At 40.9% G+C, this 19,808-nt stretch overlaps 1 protein-coding gene across 1 annotated transcript; it reads left to right on the top strand.

Moving 5' to 3' along the window:
• Positions 1 to 1,381: 1,381 nt before the first annotated feature.
• Positions 1,382 to 16,071, top strand: fgf24 (fibroblast growth factor 24). The gene is made up of 5 exons (XM_071535296.1): positions 1,382 to 2,101; positions 2,278 to 2,314; positions 7,479 to 7,656; positions 12,051 to 12,157; positions 14,057 to 16,071. The coding sequence occupies exons 1-5, from the start codon at positions 2,070 to 2,072 to the stop codon at positions 14,333 to 14,335; spliced, it is 633 nt and encodes a 210-aa protein (XP_071391397.1). The 5' UTR covers positions 1,382 to 2,069; the 3' UTR covers positions 14,336 to 16,071.
• Positions 16,072 to 19,808: the final 3,737 nt, after the last annotated feature.

Raw genomic sequence — 19,808 nt, 5'->3', positions numbered from 1 at the left:
TAAGGAAATATAACTGTTTTGATAATTACTATTTGCTGTGAATTTATTTTTCCTCAAGGGAGACCATTGAAGTAAATTAATCAAGCTGTAAATGACAACATGCCATTAAGGCCTACATTAGACCTCACTGATTATTAAACTGCACTGTGGCTGACAGGACCAAGCCTCCTGGTTAGGCAGACAGCCAAATAAAGTCACTTTACTTTTGTTTATTTGCAGAATAGAGTTTATCCACCTTTTTAGGCTGTCTTTGTAATGTAAATTCATCATATGGCTCATAGTAAGTAATGAGAAGTCATATGAAGATAGCTTCTTTTAAATAAAAACTATAAATTAATGCTTTTCTGAGGATATGATTGATTTTTGTTTATATTGGTGGATGTTTGCCTTATGCTGGATGCAGCTGGAACTCCTTTTTATTTACCTCTGCATCACAGCATGAGGCCTTTTGAAATCCCCAACATGGGAAGTTATGTATCCAATCAGTTTGAATATCAATGGGGCCTGAATGCCGAGGACCCCGTTTTAATGGCACAATAAAGACGAACCACAAAGGCTTTTTTTTTTTTTTTTAAATGGCAGGAGGGATGTGGGCTCACTTTAGTGCCAGTTCTGAGGCGCTCGTAAACACATTCACACCTCTCTTTCATTTAAATGCGGGATAAGTTATAGCACATTATTGAAAAAAATCGAGCTCGACAACAACCTGCATTTCAATGCTGTCTGGCAGAGCCGAGGCGAATCCACAAACCAGCAGCAGCCAGCAGGTTAAAAGGCACAAATAAAGAGAGAGAAGCCAGAGAGAAGCTGTTTCTTTAGCTGTTACAACACAGCTATTCATTTTATTATCAGACTGTAATAACATTAACCCATGAGTACTACTACTACTACAACTACTACTAGGCTTAATAATACTATTAATAATAAAAAAGAGGGGGAAAAAACAATAATAATAATAGTAATTTTTAAATAAAAATTAATTGACTACATAACTAAGCTGTAACCTGGTGTATAGGCCAAAAGTCTCATTTAAAAAAAAATCCAGTTCGTTCACATCATTCCAAGCTTTCATAAAGGTGAAGATCCTTTAACACAAGTTGTCTTTGCCTCCACATCCACAGCGTCCACAACAATGAAATCCCTTTTTCTAAATCTCTTAGAAAAATAAATCCTATCCTAAAAAAAAAAAAAAAGTTGTTCAGCTCCTTGTTCTGCCTCTCCTCTGCGCAGCCCTTTGCCCACCGAGAGGAAAAAACCCTCTCGAAACTGATGGTCTCTCCAAGATTACCCTATCAGGTGCAAACCGCTGACATGTTTCCACCCACCAACAACAAAAAAGCCTCACTGTGCCCAAATCTCAAGCCGCAGACGCACAAACACCACTGACAGGCACTGCTGCGCCATCAGCCCCCAAAACCTCTCCAAGGATCTGCTGCTGCTGCTGCTGCTGCGGGGTTTAAACCACTTTTACAAAACAACTTTTGTATCTCTGGATAAGTTTCTTTTTTTTGCCCACTTTTCTCGAGTTGGTTGGTTGAACGGCATTTTTTTTTTCCTCCAGCGCTTTTCCTTCACCGCAGCACTTGGTAGAATAAAATGACCCATGCAAGGTGTAGAAATCCCCCGCAGGTACGGACGGAGTTGAGGAGCCTGTGATCTTTGGAGCAGCAGGGTTGCGATTGGAGAAAACTAAAGGAAGGATTTTTTTGAGCAAGGGAAATTTTTGGGGGGAGTCGAATATTGAATCCTGTCCACGCTTGGCACCGATTTACGGAGACTTTACGGGATTTAGGGGGGCGGAGGAGACTGAGAGAGGGGGAGTTTTAAATTTTTTAAAATCTTCTGGATAATTTTTCCCCCAACAAGGAAGCACCTAATGTTGCACTCCATGACTTTGTTGCTCTCCAGTGATCTATCCTTACACTGGGATTCAAACTACTACTTACCCCCGGAGTTGTGTGCGTAAAAGCCGCGCTGGAGAGAGAGAGGGGGGGGGCTTTCTCCAACCTTTCCTGGGGCTCTAAATCTGTGGAAACAGGTGTATTTCAGGTGTATTTCGGCAAGTCAAGATGTCTCTCCTGCCTTCAAGGTTCATATACCTGTAAGTGTCCCACATCTCCGTTTGCCTTTGCACAAAAACATGCATTCTTACCAATAGAAGTCGCCAAAAGCTTCATATTTGCGCATTGCTGTCATCCAGGTAGGCTGCGTTTATGCTTCATGTAATTGCCTGTGATTCACTCCCCCTCCTCCCTTTTCTCTCTCTCTCTCACTTAGGTGTTTACATTTTCTGGTACTCTATTTCCAGCTACAGGTATGTTTACTCTCACGTTCAATTCCTATGTGTGTGTGTGTTTGTGTGTGTGTGCGAGTGTGTGTGTATATCAGTGTAGTTTTGTGAAGTCTGCTTTTTTGTGACTGATGATGTGTAGGCTTTTATTCTCAGTGGCCCCTACAATATTGAACACCCATAGCGGATAGACGTGCTTTAACATTAAATCAATACTGGTTAATATTAATAACTACCAGGAGAATCCTTAAGAAAAAAGACCTATAGTAATCCTATGATAAACTGTAGAGGGATACTATACAAATACCTCAATATAGGAATATTGCAGTTATACCACAGGAAATAAAAGTCCCGTAAAGTATGATAAAGTCACTAAACTCACTATTGAGCACCGTAGACACACTGTAAATCCCTATAGTAATATTATAGTGATACCATGGGAGTTAAAGATGCCATAAAGTGCGATAAAGTCACTATAAACTCTCTAATAAGGACCGCAGACACACTGTAAAGCCGTATAGGAATATTATAGTAATATTACAGGGATTTTGGCTGTGGAAATCCAAATCGGATGAGAGTTATCCGTTTTGTAATTGAACCCAGACTAGCCGATCAATCGACATTAAACCTAGAACGACCAAATGTTCCCGATCAGTCTGTCCTTGTAGCCTAGCGCACAGCATCACCAATCCCATTAATTAAAGGTTTATTCAAAAATGTTTTTTCAAAATGTTCAAGTAGCAGTTTTTGTTTTTTACAACAGGATGGCATAATAAATATTTAGCGAGTTAAAGGTTGTGCTTTTAACAGATGGGTTCATTTGGCAGTTGTTGCCTCAGTTTTATTAGTTGCGTCTTAATCTCAACAATAATGATTTGCAGATTTTACTGTGCGCTGTGATTCAAATAAGCTGCAGAGATCATGCTCCTTCACTCTGATACTCATAAAGCTAATTAGAGAGTTTGTAGCTCTACTATAATCCAGTGCTTAATCATAAAATGACTTGTGCTGTTTATTTTTAAATCTCAATTCTTAGTGGTCATTATGATCTTAGATATTCAAACAGGTTAAGTTGCCTCAAATTCTGCATTCAATTCTGCAATAGATTTCGTCCCTCATCCACCTCTGTAATGCCATTTCTTCCTCATCAGCATCCCATAATTGACAACAAATTTGTATTTTGTTATTTTTAAAATTAGTAGTATTATTATTACTTTAACTGATAAACTAGGTTGTGACTATTAAAACAAGAAAAAACTGCTTTCCAAATATTGTCAGAACAGCTTGAATCTTACCTAGAGATATAGGTGGTAGCTTCTCATTTGACCTTTCAGCACAATTGAAGCCCTGCAGCAGTGAAGGTTTGTGTGTGAACTACAGTATATAAAATATATGTTATTGGTTGCATAGTTCTGGTGCTTAATTGTTAATCTTTGCACTTGGTGCCGGTAGGTCACTTCATCCCAGTTAGTTAGGGAAACATTAGCTCTCAGGCCAGTAAACAAAAGGTTTCCCCACTCCTAGAATACATTTTCTGTTTCAAGGACTTTGTAAAAATCTCCCAAAGAGAGCCATCAGGAGGAAATAAACCCCAAAACGCAGATGCCGTTTCGTTACGTAAGGCTATGTGCTCTGATTATTCCAATGGAGCTGGCACAAACAACGCTATAGTCGACTGACTGCTCCTCACATGGAGGACAGGAGGATGTTCCTGCTGTAAAGTATAGTAGTTTGAATAGTCAGAAGATAGGAAGATAGCCCACCAGACACATGAAGTGGATTGTTGAAGGATAATTCAAATGCAAAAGTCAAATTGTCGGTAAAGGCTTTTAACAAGTAGAAGTGCTTTAACAGGGCAACAAAGGACATAAATATCTGTTCTTCCGACTGCTTTCAGGCTAAAGACCAAACTGAAAATCTCATGAAAAATGCAGGAATTACCCTTTAATGCTCTTCTGTCATATTGCCTCTCGAAATTGTTAGCCTATTCTGATTCACAGCGCTACTTTGTATGGGTAATGGCTCCTACATGTCATGCTGTGGTTGTGATTTCATGAGGAAAAACAACAGAAGCAACCACAATTGGAAGTTCCTTTCAAATGCAATGCCAACGTGTGAGTGTGTGCGTGTGTGTGTGTTTTTCCCTGTGTGTGTGTGTGTGTGTGTGTGTGTGTGTGAGACCCTGTCTGCGTGTGTCGGGCAGATAGCAAGGTGTATCTCAGATGCATGCGAGGGCTAAGCTTCCTCAGCGAAGACGAGCGCCAGACTTTTGAAGTTTCAACCATATCCATTTTCATCCTGTGGCTTTGAAGAAGAGGAGACAGCTTGATAAAAAAATGTTGTCGTTTGCGCTCACCTCAGCCATGTGCTTAGGCTTGCCTTTTCTTTGACGCGAAATGCAACTGTCTACCAAACACACCTTTATGTTTGTTTAGAGATGGGGAGATCTGGGATAAATCCCTCAGCAGCCCAGTTAGGCCACGGGTTTGTTGAGTATTTTTTATTTTTTTTTTGTGCTTGTCGGCTTTGAGGTTCATCCTGAGAAGGTCGACAAGAGATGCAATTGTACCGCTGCTGATGTTAGACTCTTCAAAAGGACGCGTCAGGTTCAACACATTTGTGTCTAGTTTGGGACACACACATATTTCCGTTACATGAATATTGATCTATAACACAACATGTTTAAGTGTTAATCTGCGAGCTTCCTGTTTTTTTCGTTTTTGGCGACATCTTTGATGCTAAGCGCTCACTGCTGTGGTTTTTTCTGCACTGCACTTCCCAGAGATCACCTGTCAATCAAACAGTGTGGGCGGAGCTTGGGTTTTCTGTTCAGGAAGTTTGAGTTTATATAGGTGGCGCTCTTTTCTTTGTCTGTTCAGCCATGGTGGCTATCGCTGCTCATGCTAACTACCCAGTTCTTCTTCTTCTGTTTATTCCAAACAAACTAAACACGGAAAAACCAGATTGAATCACTATTGTGTTCTATCAGTCGGCGAGTTGAAAAATTGACATTTATTTATATGAAAATGTCAGAGATTATTACTTTAGGAGGTGCAATAAGTAGGATTTTAACTTCCCTATAGCACAAACACACACATATCTGCAGGGGATTGAAAGGGATGTTAATCAACACCAGTGACTCAACGATTATTCACCAGCCGCTGAGATTTTTGGCTTTCAAAACTCACTTTACAAACCGTTTTCTGTTGTGGAACAAAGACAAAAAAGCGCTGCCGTTGTTGCTGCGATTCCTTGGTCGCCGATATAGAGGTAGACAAGTCATATAGATTACTTTACACTCCTTTAATGTTATTAATATGCTATGTTGAAAAGTAACACAGATGTGCACTGCCCTAAACTTGTCATACAGATGTGTTGAAAATGACAAATCCTTTTTTTAGAGTGTACTACGTTGTGTTAGCTTACCAATACACTGGATCTGATGTAACTATCCCTTGTTGGGCTATTAAACTAGGGTGAAAGCCTTAATAGAAACCTGGCTTGGGTTTGTAGAAGGTGGGTTACTGTCTTTGGGGCTCCTCAAAGTACCGGTGTTGAATTGGGATTCACTTTGTTGTCATACTGAGTCGTCTGTTGAAAGAAATCTTGGCTGTATTGTATGTCTGGCATAGTTATGCAGTGGTTTTTGTACGTTATATTGCTTGGAAAGTTTACATGGGGTAATTATGACTTAAAAAAAGGAGTATTTTCATTCAGATATTTGCTGGGCTGAGTATGATGAGAACTTTTTCGATAATGATACCAGTGCTGATGCTCTTGATTAGATACCGGTTCTGAAATGGTACTTTTTTTTCGATACCTTTGGTTTGAGGAAATTGTTTTTATCTGTAATATAAACACACAATCTGCTTTTGTAAATAGAATTTGACCATACATAATCGACTTCTCCTCTGAGTAAAAATATTCTTAGGCAGGTAGAAAAGCCATTGTAAGAATCCATAATTTTGAAGTTTTCAATGCATTTTGACGCCTAGAGATCGCTATCGAAAGGGCCTCATTTCCTACACTGTCCTGACGCCAAAAGTAACATTATGGGCGCGTTTCCTAGATGTCAAGATACTGTGCGACACTCGGTTCAGAAGAGTCATGGTAGGAGCCGCGACAGGATCTGCGCTCAGATCCGCAGAAGTCGTTTGTTTAAGGATTTGTTCTACTGTGACCATAATTTCCCATCGTGTTCGCTAAATGTCATTAATTTGCTGAGGTTAGAATAACAAGGAGTCAGGGTATGTAATGTGTATATAATTAGCCACCTGAGAACAGCCACATAAAAAGCCATTACTGTGCAATTACCACACCATACAGCTGGGGAAACGGGATCTTGGCTCGAACCGAGATTCCAGGGCTTCTGAAAGTATACGTTTCCCCTCGCTGTTGCTCAGGGTTGGGTGACACAGTTGCTCTCTGACATGCTGTTCAAGTCAGTGATTTCCCCTTTTTTTTTTAACGTCGGGTCTAAGGTGAACTCGTAAACGCCATGAGAATCCAGGCTAGTGAATTTCTGAAAGGCGGGTTTGTACAATTTGATAAAATTCCACTCCTGCAAGAGGGTTTTTTTGCGGTGCGAGGTGCCTCCTGCCATCGCTGTCATGTCTTCCACCCGCTGCGTCTCCTAATTTATGGACGCTGCTTCGCCCGCGGGCAGATATTTGTTTGATGATAGTGCAACAGGTCTGGATGCTTCAGGTGTATAATTGCTAGTGGCTTGCTTGCTTGTGGAAATGGAATACTGGTTTCTCAATATCGCCCCAGGCGCATAGTATGCTGCTGTCTCAATACAGAGCCTGCAACAATAGTGTATAAAAGGTTGCACTTGAGGCTTTTGCACTTGTTCTGTGAGGCTTTGACTCATACGCTGACTTCATTAACACTGTCTTGTAGCGGGGTTAGCTTGTAAATGCAATGCAGATGAAATGTGCCAGTTAAAAAAGCAGAACACTAAAATGCTGCAGCTACAATTTCCAGGTTGTTATCTCAGTTTTTAGCCCCTGAAGCACAACTTCTTGACACAGGGCCCATAAAAGCAGCAGCACACATTACTATCAACACCTGTGCCATGACGATCTCTCTCTCTCTCTCTCAACTTTTCTCTCTCCCTTCTCTCCCTCTTCCTGTCTATCTGTCTTCATCTTCTGTCTCTCCCTCGTCTCACTCCTCCTCCACGCAGGAATCCCAGCAGAGCTCTGCTGATTTCAGGTTTTACATCGAGAACCACACAAGGAACCCGGATGACCTGAGTCGAAAGCAGATCCGGATCTACCAGCTGTACAGCAGAACCACGGGGAAACACGTCCAGATCCTGGGGAAGAAAATCAACGCCAATGGAGACGATGGGGGCAAGTACGGTACGGGAGAATTCCTGTGCATCTCACCATTTAGCTAGTCCGCTCACACTGACATTGGTCTGATACCAAGGTGGGAAATTACAGCCAGCTTCCAGCCACTGAATGCTGGTAAATTCTGGCTGCGTCTGAGGTTTTTTTTTACTCTACCGGCCTCTTTGGCAGGTTACCAGCCATCGTTTGGAGGTGATTGTCTATTTTCCAATCATGCTTGGCTGGCGAAAGAGTGGATGGTGAATTCTGGTAGCTGAGAACTACTGTTTGGTTTTGGATGAAAATGCTTTGAAATCGTTGACTTTGAGGTGACTTAATGTTGACAGCAGGATTTGGGTATCCTGAGCGCGTCTCTGCACTATTTTTTAAAATATTCTTTAGCTTTGGCATCGTTGAATGGCATTGCATTGAAAGAACATTTTACAGATGGTCACTTTCATGTACCGCCAGTTAAACATGTAGAATTGAATTTCAGAAATTTCAAAAAATATAGATGTCTAAAATCTAATGTAGGAATGGGAACATGACTGTCCATGACTGTCCATGCAATGCAACTCGATGATGTCTTACAATTGCATTGTCCTTGATCTTAACAGTGCGACTCAAACATTACAGAAGAAAAAGTCATTGTATTTTTTTTCAGAACTACAACCTAGAAATCAAATTATAGTGGAATACCCCTTTAAAACCAAATCCATTGAATCAGTGAGTCTTTAATCACTAACTCAGTATAATCTGTTAATTGTGACACTATAAAAAATGGTTAGCATGGCCATTTGTACATGGAAGAGTTGATCTGCACCATTACAGAACTGTATGGACAACCAGGCAAGTCCAGATCAGTTCAGGATGGGTTGGTTCAGTGCAGCAGTGGGAAAACACCCAATTCAAACACATAAACACACAAACTCTAAATGCTCTGGAAACTTCGTGGTGTAAGGCTCGGAAAAAGAATAACGATAAGCATTAGCAAAAATGTGATCAACGTATCTGACGGATGCGGTTTCATTTGACCTTTCCAGATATGTTGTTTTCATCAAATCATCTCTGCTTTTCGTTTTGTCTTGATCACCAGTTAAAATCAAAACAAATGTGATGGATAAATAAAGCAAAGGCCAAGTAAATACTATTTGATGCAGCGGTCCAGAACACAAAGTGACAGGATTTGCACTGCGCTATCCTGCAGACATTTTGCTCGTTTCAGCTGACTCACGGCTCTAAAATTGCTGGTCTCGAATGCCTCAAGAGTGTGTGTGCATGTGTGTGTGTGTGTGTGTGTGTGTTCAGTCGCAGATGCGCCGAGGCGAAGTTTCCTCACTGCTTGTTAGAGCTTGAGTGGAAGCAGATCCAATTTTTCCCATGAGGCCTTGCCAACTCTTACCCCTGCCCCTCCCACCTCCCCCCTCCTCCCATCCTCCATCTCCTCCTCCTCCTACCCATCCAGCTGCAGTACCTGGCACCTGTGAACTCCCTTACACTCACTAACATGCTCAGGAAGACACTCTCTATCTTTCATTGCACTAATCCACAGTCAGTGCAGCAGCTTTACCGCGAAGGGTCACAAACCACTACAGAAGAAATACATCGCTTCGGCGTGGAGCTTTGTGACGGCTAAGGTCAGCCACTCCATATCTATGCAGCTAAAGTGGGAGCGGGGTGGGGAGAGGGTGTCATCATTCTTCTTAGGTGCTAGTCTAAGTATATTCATTGCCTTGAACAGAGTACAGAATACGTCCAGAGCAATCCCTCGTAATTAATGCCTGTTGTCCACCAGGAGCAGATGTTGGGTCACTGCAGAGGCTTTTAAATTGATAAAAGCTGTAATCTGGAATTAAACCAGCAACTTTCCAGCCTTTCTGACAGGTGACTCCATATCGAGGTCGGTAAATGTCTGTGACCCCGCATCGTTCATATCGCACCGATGTTTCCTGTTCAGCGAGAGGGAAAACTTTGCTCAGAGGGACAGAGATGAAGCTGCTGTTTCGAGCTCCTTGGTTCTTTATGCAGCAGACTGTATACATGCCTCATAGCTTATATACATATGGCTTCTGTGCAGGACAAAATCCATTGGAAATAGCTTTTCATGTCCAAATACTGATCGGATATTACAACATTTCAGATAGATTTTTCAGGAATGGCACTTTAATTTATGGAGCCCACTTTTGGATTCTTAAACCTGAGGCTGGGAAAAGGCTGAATTAAAAAAAAAAAAAAAAAAAAACCAGCAACAGAAACACATGAAGAAGTATAAAGGACTGCAGTACGGTTACCACTCTCAAACTCAAATATATTAGCTGCTGGATGCTGTTCTGATAAAACTAGAATCAGCCTGAGACTGTTTTTAATGTATTTACATAAGGGCTATGCTAATCTGCTGTTCTGATAAAACTAATCAGAACACACTTATTTATTTTATTTATTTATTTTTTTTACCGTAAGTGCTGAGCAGCCTGCAAGACCTTTGTACTCAGAAGGCTTCCAAGAGATTATTCGAGTATACTGTTCATACATCTACAGAATTTTTTAAGGTTGTGGATTATGTGGATTATGGTTTTTTGAAGTGCTTACACTGTAAATAAAAGTACCGCATTCCCTCCTGTGTGAACTGAATGGCACTTGTTAGTGGTATTGATGACAGAGAGATTCCACTTAGTGTTTGTGTTTCAGTGGAACTATGACTCAAGTGTCTAATTAAGTTTGCTGAAGCCTGCAGCTGCCAGTGCGTTCATTTTTTGAGGATCAAACCATCAAGGGTTTATTTCAAGACAGTAAAGATAGGGTTTTGGACAGGGTCGTGGACAAAGAACAACTTCGGCAAGGAAATATTGTATTATCTGATGTTCTGGGTCGAGACGTCATACCTGAGGTTACATTTTGGGTCCCCATGCAAAACCAGTTAACATCGGAAAGGCCAAGCTCCCGTCCAATGTTTACCATTTGGACTTTCAGTATCGAAATATCTCAGCTTTCAAAATGCCCCTTTGTGTCTTTTCCTAGATCCACTTTCTGTGCAAACTAGTGCTAGTGTTAGATTTTCAAAATCACATGAGAAAATAGTGGTTTTTACTTATTTTAATGACTTATTTAACTGACCTTTCTAGTGTTAAAAACCACCAAGGCACGGATCTTGTTGGATGGCTTCAAATTAGATCTTACATACACGCCAGTCTCTGAAAACAGGAGGGGAAATAACTTCTTCCTTCCCTTTATATCACCATTAAGACAGGTTTCCTACACCCCAGTTTCCTCCCCAGGTTGGATTTAAAGAGGAAATTTTTTGGGAAGGGGGTGGAGGGGGTGTAGGAGTTGGCTACTGCCCCCAAGCCTCGCCTGTCCCCTCGCCTATTCTTCCTCCGTTCCCTTGAGCGCTACTGAATAGCCCAGTGTGTTAAACAAATGGATCATCTTAACTTTTTGATTGAGTGAGCACAGACTAAAGGGAACTTGAAACCTAATCCTGAGGGGCGCGTAACCGCTCCACAAATGTTTGGCAGATCCCTTTGCTTGTGAGGGGCGAGCAGAAACAAAGGTGACCTCACAGGGGTTAAGGTTGTGATGGGAAGGGGGGGGGGGGGGGGGGGGGGGGGGGCAGGGGGTAAAAAAAATAAAAGAGCCGCCGGGATGCGTCTTTAGAGTGGATTAGTGCTGTGTCAGGGTTGAAGTGATGGTTGCATTGTTGTTTTGGTGCAGATTTCTTTGTCGCATTATATAAGGGAAGTTAAAGTGATATTACCCTTTTTTTTTTTAGCCCACAAACCTTTAAAGGACTCCATAAGTGGATCACCACATGTAGTTTAAGCACATTTACAAACACAGAAGATTACACCCAAGTAATAATATTATGGATCTAACTTTTCAAGTAAGACTTTTGCGAGAGAGAAAATCCTTAACGCCAGTGATGAAAGCAAATTTCCAGGACAGCTAATGGTAAATTTCTATGGTGGTTTACATGCTGAAACGTTACCAAAGTGAAATATCACCTAATAACCATAAAACAAGCTACTTTCATTTTCAAATGTATAAAAAGCATATCATGTTTATATTTACATCAACAATTAGCTTGTTCACTTCTTTCTGTTTGAGACTCAGTGCAGGACGAAGCTCTGGGTCAAGACTTCTAATTGACTTTCCATTAATACAGAAGGGTTATAAAGCAGGGTTTCTATGTAGGTCTGGAAATTTAATTTGATCATTTCCAGGTCCTGGACAAGCTTGGGAACTGCATGAAATCTTGGAAAGTATCGGAAAATGTACAGGAACCCTGAAAATGTCAAACAGGGGAAATTAAAGATTTTAAAATATAAGGGAACCATGAAAGATTATGTTTGTCTGATTTGAACCCACTGACACATAACTGCTTCAAAGTTAATTAAATGATTCTGCTTTTTTCTTTCTCTTTTCAGCTCTTCTCGTTGTTGAGACAGAAACCTTCGGGAGCCATATCCGAATAAAAGGAAAAGAGAGCGAGCATTACATTTGCATGAACGACAAGGGCAAAATAGTTGGAAGGGTAAGTACTCTTTTGGTTTTCATCTTAGGGGGATGGGAAAATGAATAAAAACTAGAGTGAATCTTCATAAAAAGCTCGAATAAAATCGTATTTTTATATCAAAACGAGTATTTTAAACGGACCTCTTAATCCAAGCTGAATTGAACGCAGCCTTAGATCTGCTTTCGCCTGCTGTTTTTGTACACCCCTAACAAAACCCCTTTGATAACTCACAGCCATTCTTCCATTACGTAATCTGCCTACTCCTTTGACACTCGATCAGTCAATTACGGACTGCAATCACCACAATGCATTGAGAGACTAATGGTCACTTAGGAGAAATGCCATTGCAATTATATCACTTAGTCACACCAGGTGGCCACAAGCGCAAAGATGACTGCATGTGACTCTGCGGATGGACCGGCCCGATATGGAAAATAAGTTAATATCTGAAAACGTATACTGTAGAGGCACACGTGTGATTTTGTTGCATTAATAACTCGTGCTGACAGCATCTGTGGGGCTGCATTAATTCACACTGTGTTTTCACTCTCTCATCGTGGCCATCTGTTAGAAACATGCATCTTTGAGTTTTAGTTGCAGGGGCCTCATTTGTAAAGAAAAAACAACTTTGACTTCCTCCTTGATTCCATCACATGATTATTTAAGGAATGGGATCAAATGACAAATTCAGATTATGTCTACGGTTCTCATAGCTTGAGTAATGGTGGAGATTAGTTTTAGCTATAAATCACAGGAAATTGGAAAAAAAAAAAATCAGTGAAACCGCCTGATTCTGGCATCAAGATTTTTTAAACACAACTTCATGGAGAATTTGGTTCTAAGCACAAAATTTGCACCAAGAGAACTTATAGAAATGAGCTCCCTGCACAATCTTAACAATTTTAGAGTGTTGCAGTATTATATGACATCTAGAGGTTTTCCTTTTTGCATAAGAACCATGCTGTAGCCATACTGGGCCCCACTATGAGTACGGTACAATGGAATAATGAGCAGTTGAGTAATTCACTTAAATGTCACAAAGGAAATAATTAAATCGAAGCCAGGCACTCTTTGAAAATGGGCCAGTACCAAATATGCAGCCTGGTCTCACAAAATTTAGAAATTTTTTAGAAAATTGCACAATGTCTTAAAATGCAAATAATGTGTTGTGTGCATGAAAAGTGACAGAAATACGTCTCCCCACCATGAAAGGATTACGTTCATGCAAATATCAAACAGGTTAGAAATTATCGGTGCAGCTCCGATGCATCTTCGAACGGTTCGGGAGGGTTAAGATTTGATCTGTACACAGCTCACATCACCAGATATTCTGCGCCGAACTTCGGTTCCGACCAAGACTCAGGTCCAGATTTCTCCTCCGATTGTCGGAAGGGGCAAATCGGGGATAAATCGGCGAAAAACTCCTGTAATCTGAGCCCGGCATTAGGAGACGTGACTAGAAACAGCTAGCAGTTTGACAATGGAAAGTAAAGGTGTGGAGTTTGGGGTGGTGGATGGGCTCATACATTCACCTTCAACGACCCGGGTTCAACTACCATAAAGTTTTTATTTAACCATTTAAAACTTTACCCTAAACTTAACCAAAATGTTTAAGTTGTCTAGTCTTAACCCAAACCTAACCCAAAAGTTATTTTAAATGCCTAAATGTAACCTGTTAGCTAAGCTCTTCATGCAGTGAAAATGGTCATGGTCTTTTGTGGTGAAGGAACATAATCTGCACATCTGTACACTATTCATGTCTGCATTTCAGAGTTTGTGCATATTTAATTACATTTTGCGAGACTATGTTGAAATATGTTTTGGGGCCTTACCAGCATGATTCTTATGCAGCCAAAAAAAAAAGCCAAAATCTTACTTGCTAGTGTACTAATGTGATATTTCTTTGGCTCCTTGCAGCCCGATGGAAGGAAGCAGGAATGCGTCTTTGTTGAGGAATTCTTGGAGAACAACTACACGGCTCTGGTGTCGGCCAAGTACAAAGGCTGGTACCTGGGCTTCAACCGGAAGGGGCGGCCCAAGAAAGGCTCGCGGACCACGCAGACGCAGCAGGAAGTCCACTTCATGAAGCGTCCCCCAAAGGGCAAGGTGGACCCGCTGGAGGAGTTTCGTTTCACCACAGTAACTAAGCGGACACGAAGGGCTCGGCGATTAAAACCCAACCCCAAAAGGAACTGACGGGACCAATGGGACAGCACTATTTTCCATGGAAAATAAAAACAAAACAACAAAAAAAAAAGAGGAAAATCTCAAGCTTCTTGTCTTAAAAGAATCACCTTAAAGACTTCACTTCTGTAAAAGAAAGACGACACTAAAAAAAACAAAAAAATGAACAAAAAAAGTCAAAGATGTTTTATTTTTGTATTTCAGGACGACTGAATATCTCCTAACTCTTGGATTCTTCTGGGTTAATGTCATTGTGCTAACGTGTCTGTCATGTTATTTATACTGGATAAACTAAAGGACCTCTGAGAGACTTCTTGTCGCCGTCGTTCTCAGCTGCGTTTGAACTACAAGCTGAAGGCATATACTTTCCTTTTTGACAATGGGGGGGTTGAAGCAGGAGCTGACGCAACGTTATAAAAATCAGCCAACTAGAGTTTTATTGGAATACCTGTCGGTTTTTGTTTGTGTTGCCCCTGACAACGCGGATCCCATACTTTCCACTGGAATCGGACGCCGTGGAGACGAAGCGGAGAGAGGTGGCAGTCGCAGGTGACACTGCCCTACCAAGATAACTGTGTAGCTTTGAGTGCAATATTTGACAGGTCTCTCTCTCTCTCCCTCTCGGTCTCTCTCTCTCTCTCTCCTCTCTCTCCCTCTTGTCTCTCCCCATGTCTCTCAGCCTCAGCTTCACTCGTGGCCTGCTGTGGATGGAATGCGCTGAACCCTCTTGAGTACTGTGTGATTTCCTTGACATTTTCATGCAGCCTGTGATTCAGCTAAAACACGACATGCTTTGACTAGTCAGGCAACAGCCGTGGCCGTAGTCTTGTTTAAATACTCGAAAAAAAAAAAAGAAAAAGAAAAAAAAAAAAAAAAACAACAGCGGAGTTTGATGTGATTCATAATTCCACACTGTCTTCCAACTTCATCACATCGGGGAGATGGATGTTAATCCCTTTTCTTGCCTCCCCTCGGCGAATGAATCACTACTGGACATGTTTTCAAATGGTTCGTCTTTGCAAGTGTTAACGCTGTTCCAGAAAAAAGGATCCTTTGATTCTTTGAGTGTGAGCTAGCTAATATTTTGGGGTTGGTGATGAAGACTTCCTCTACCTCCTTGTTTCTTTTGTTTATCCCTACCTAGTCTGACCGTCTGTGCGCAGACACTTCCATGTTTAATTTATCTCGACAAACCTTTCAGTCATCGCTGAGCCGCGCCGGGCCGCGTTTCACCGAAATCACCTTCAGACTGAGTCAGACTTCGCTCCGTTCACTTACACTGGAGCTTGACAATAGTCTCAAGATGTTTTTGGGAAGTCCGGCCCTGTGCTGTCTGACAGTGTGATCCATGGACAGGAATAGTTTACCCAACCCTAATCACTCAATAATTCCACATTCGACAATTAAGACTTCTCCTCAGAAACCCAGACGACCAACTTATCCAGGATTCAGGGAAAATTTCAGCGACCCACGGTAGTTCTGGCAGCCAGAAACGAGTTTGTTTCTGAATCCCAAGGGAAAAGTCTATGCTTCTACCATTCCTCCTCTTACTGACGACAAACTCCAGCCTCTTTTCACCAGTAGTATATATTCACCTGTCCAATGGCGGGTTTTTGTATGAGTTGCTACTAACAACATGACACATTTATGATTTTTTTTTTTAAACAAATGTAAGCAAAAAATAATTTTATGACTATTATTAAGATATTTATTGCCTCCCTTTGTAAATACAATGTGATGAGTTTTATTTGGCCTCTGTTAATAAAATGAGGACTATATTTAAAAAAAACAGCTATTTTATGTCTTTACTTGTGCATTGGAGAACGACAAAAATGCCTTTATCTCCCGATTTAGACTGGAATTTTATGATGTGCAGTATTAATGGCACGCGGAATATCATACTGCCTAAAAGAGTAATGTTGCAGGTAGCGATTGGTTGGACATAGAGTACATTCCCTTCTCTGCATACTGCCAAGGTATGCATTTTTATATACAAACCCGAAGTGTGAGCACTGCTTTTAAGGTCAGTCAATTTCAAATTGAGAAAGCCCCACTGCACATCGCTGAAGCCTTTTTATATCACTAAAGGGCACTGTGAGTTCAGATTAGGTGTTGTTTTAACATTGAAACCATTACATAATTATACCATGTATTGTTGACAAGCTACGTACGATTTGTTTTGTTTTTTCTGTACTTTAAAAGTTTTTTTTCTAGTGTCAAAAACTTGACTATATTTAGAAAATGGGGTGAATTATCACGTTATAAACCTCTTGCAACACATCTCCCACAGCTTGTGCAGTAAGCGACATACAGGTGATGACACTAAAACATTAAAACTAATTAAGATATTGTGTTATTAGGAGTCTGATCTGAGCTTAACGCCTATCTTCAAGCGTAAAGCTACTTTGATGTAAATGTTCCATTCCCCAGATTGGCAAACATACAATATTTTAGACATTTTTCCATCTTAGAAAAGGCTGAAGGAATGTGGAGTAGTATGTCTTATAATGCTGTGTGCTGGAATGATGTTTACAGTAACCGTCAGACTGAAAGATGGCGGTTTTGAGGGGGAAAAAAAACTTTTGTTTAGATTCCTAGCGATGCTATCAGGCTCCCCCCTGTGCAGCTACCTATAATAGACCCAGAAGTCCCTATTCCGTCATGGGATTTGGAGGTCTGGCCTGCTTTTAAAAGCTGAAATGTTCTGCTTAATGTGTGACCTACTGATTCACCAGTAACACAATGGATCAACACCGAAGATCCTGCTTGTCTGGGCAGAAGGCAGCGAAGGAATAAGCGAAGACGACTGCAGGATTTCAAGGAATATTTTATGTTTCTTCATCGCCTCTTCGTCTCTTTCAACTCTTCTTCATCACTTCCAATTGATCATTCTCTCCTCTGTATAAGAGATGATACATCTGGCAAAAAATAAATAAATAAATAAATCCAGCAACAATCAGCAAAAAAAAAGCCCCCAAAAAATCTATTTAGCAACAATTTGAGTAAATTAAAAAGTCTGGAAATAAAAAAATCTTTGGGCACCGTTGCCCATGTAAGTTGCCCAAAAAGTTGCTCTTTGCATCACTGCCTTAAGATACTTGTTTGTTGTCCAAGACTTGGCCTGACACGCTGGTTTTTTACATGGGAGTTGGAATCAGCGTTGTATATAGTAGAGGAATTCAATCAATGCAACTTTCGAAACCCTCCAAATTCTATTTATGCAAGCAAGAAGCTTTCTTTTTTCCATCCACATACTTCAAACTTGACCAAGCACAGCCGAACTGCATCTGGGTATATTGACATTTAAACGAGCGCCGATGGTTTCAAATGTGTCGCCCGATTCGCAATAAGGAGAAGACATTTTTGCATAAGCCTCCCGCTAGGCTTTTCTCTGACTCAACCTTTGATCATTGGAGGCTAGATGGTCTTGGAACTGGACCAATAACTTCAAAATGAAACATAGAATTCCCTTTTTGCAAAGCCCGACCCCTTTTCAAAGGAGGTGGAATCTTTAAATGCAGTCCTCCTTGCCAAGTAGTTTATATTCTATTATTAGAAAATCTCAGCACATTGAAACCGTGCGTACTGGATACAGTATGACCTTAAAACACAGTCAATGTAGAGAAAAACTTTGTGGTTCTGAAGAAGTTAAACAAATTTTAGTGGAACAACCAAAAGTGCTTCTTTGGCCTGAAGATCAGCAACCACACACTTAACAATTAGCCCTGTCAACAGAAATTTGTACTATTCGAGACGTAAAACAACTTTTGTCTCTCTGAATATTACTTAAATTGTCCCTCAGGTCAGTGAAAAACAAAACTCCAAAGCCAAACATAATAGAATTCAAGCTATAATATAGCTAGTGCCATTAACTGTAGTTTCACGTCACGTCATTTACTGTCAAAACACCGAGCTACCGCCCATCTAACTGATGTTAAATGCTAAACCACAGTTGACTGGTCGCTTTTTATGACTGTGAAATCCACAGGGCAAACACTCTGTGATTCCCAAAGTATTTTTGAACACATGGCTGAGCAGTGTTTTTACAGGATTACAAATGTGCTTACTGTATATACAGTTTCTCGAAAGCCAGACCTCCTCTATTCTCCTCGTAAGCCGATCTGATGTCGTGTTTTGAAGATGGATAAAAAAAAAGGGCAATAGGTGCAGCACGAAATCTTATCCCATGTTATTTCAAGTCCCTCTTAAAAAAATTATTTTTAATCTCAGCGAATAAAGGTTGAATAAATTCATGATGATTGATGATGAACTTCATGTCTTAATTATATATGCCTTTTACAGATGCTTATAGTAATGATAGTGTTGGGTTTGACTCTACCGAGACCGGGAGTACCCACAACCCCAGCGCCTTGCTCTACTGACCGAGCTAAACAGGATCTAATGGGTTAATTGATGCTGCTGTGGTCTACTTAAAGTGATTCTACACACACACACACACACACGACTACTAGCTAGCGGCAGCAGCAGTAGTAGTAGTAATAGCAGCAGTGGCAGAACTAGTAGTTTTCTACAGCGAATAAGAAACCTTATTTCCTACATTCTGGTATTTTTTATGTATAAAAAATACAATGAAAATACAGTATAAAAACTGCATCTGCATATTTTGATTTCTTGTAAAAAAAACCGTTTAACTTTAAAACTTTCAGTGAGACTTTCAGTGAATTCATCCCTCCTCCGCAACAACTACCAGGCGCAGCTGTATTTCTTTTTCTTCAAGCTCTCCATTTCTACAGAAACGCAAACTTAATCGACAAAAGAAAATCCAAGGAAAAAGACGTCAGTACTGGACACACTGTTTGATTGACAGGTGATCTCTGGAAAGTGCAGTGCAGAAACACCACAGCAGTGAGACAAAATTAGGAAAAACAAGGTTAGATAGGTAGATTACTACTTCAAAGTTGATTTCAGTGCCAAGAATCGGCACAGTACCAATGGGAGTCACTTTTTAATCCCGCTGCTACCTGCACCCTCTTCCTGCCAGTTGAGTAACCGTCGCAGGAGGGAAAAGGAGGGTGGGTACATCAACTACCGTGAACACATGTATGCGTACATACAAACTCTCTCTCAAACACACACACATGCACACACACATGTACACACACACCCCAGTCAGCCCTGGTCCCAGCATCAACAGATGCCAGGTGACACAGCTCATTAACTTCTCCTTTCTCCTATTCTTTTGGCTCCTCATTGTCTTGAGATATGAGATGAGCCTTTGTTGAGAGTTTTGCCCCCTTTTTCTCTCGGGCAGGCAGGGCCCATAATTAGTGCTTTGCGCTGGGCGTACTTTCTCACAGGGCTACGACACAATTAATCAGCATTTTCCCACCAATGGGCAAAAGCCCCTTGATTCTATCAAGGCCAAATTTTTAAGTTGTGACGCCTTTTTCCAGCTACAGAATCATCAGGACAATAAATGATTTCATAGACTAGATGGATTACATCTACTTTTATCCTTTTCATT

Source organism: Centroberyx affinis, unplaced genomic scaffold (genome assembly GCF_046629955.1).
Source record: "Centroberyx affinis isolate AG114_WGS23_722 - 3 ecotype Tasmania unplaced genomic scaffold, CSIRO-AGI_Caff_v1 ptg002687l_1, whole genome shotgun sequence".
Classification (NCBI taxonomy): domain Eukaryota; kingdom Metazoa; phylum Chordata; class Actinopteri; order Beryciformes; family Berycidae; genus Centroberyx; species Centroberyx affinis.
The sequence above is the reverse complement of the archived record's forward strand: the minus strand, read 5'-3'. Positions and strand labels throughout refer to the sequence as shown.

Bases quoted from the DNA above. Each gene is read 5' to 3' on its own strand.
- fgf24 (XM_071535296.1), top strand. From the start codon at position 2,070: ATGTCTCTCCTGCCTTCAAGGTTCATATACCT. The intron at 2,315-7,478 runs GTATGTTTACTC...TCCTCCACGCAG, and splicing joins TACTCTATTTCCAGCTACAG to GAATCCCAGCAGAGCTCTGC. The intron at 12,158-14,056 runs GTAAGTACTCTT...GGCTCCTTGCAG, and splicing joins AGGGCAAAATAGTTGGAAGG to CCCGATGGAAGGAAGCAGGA.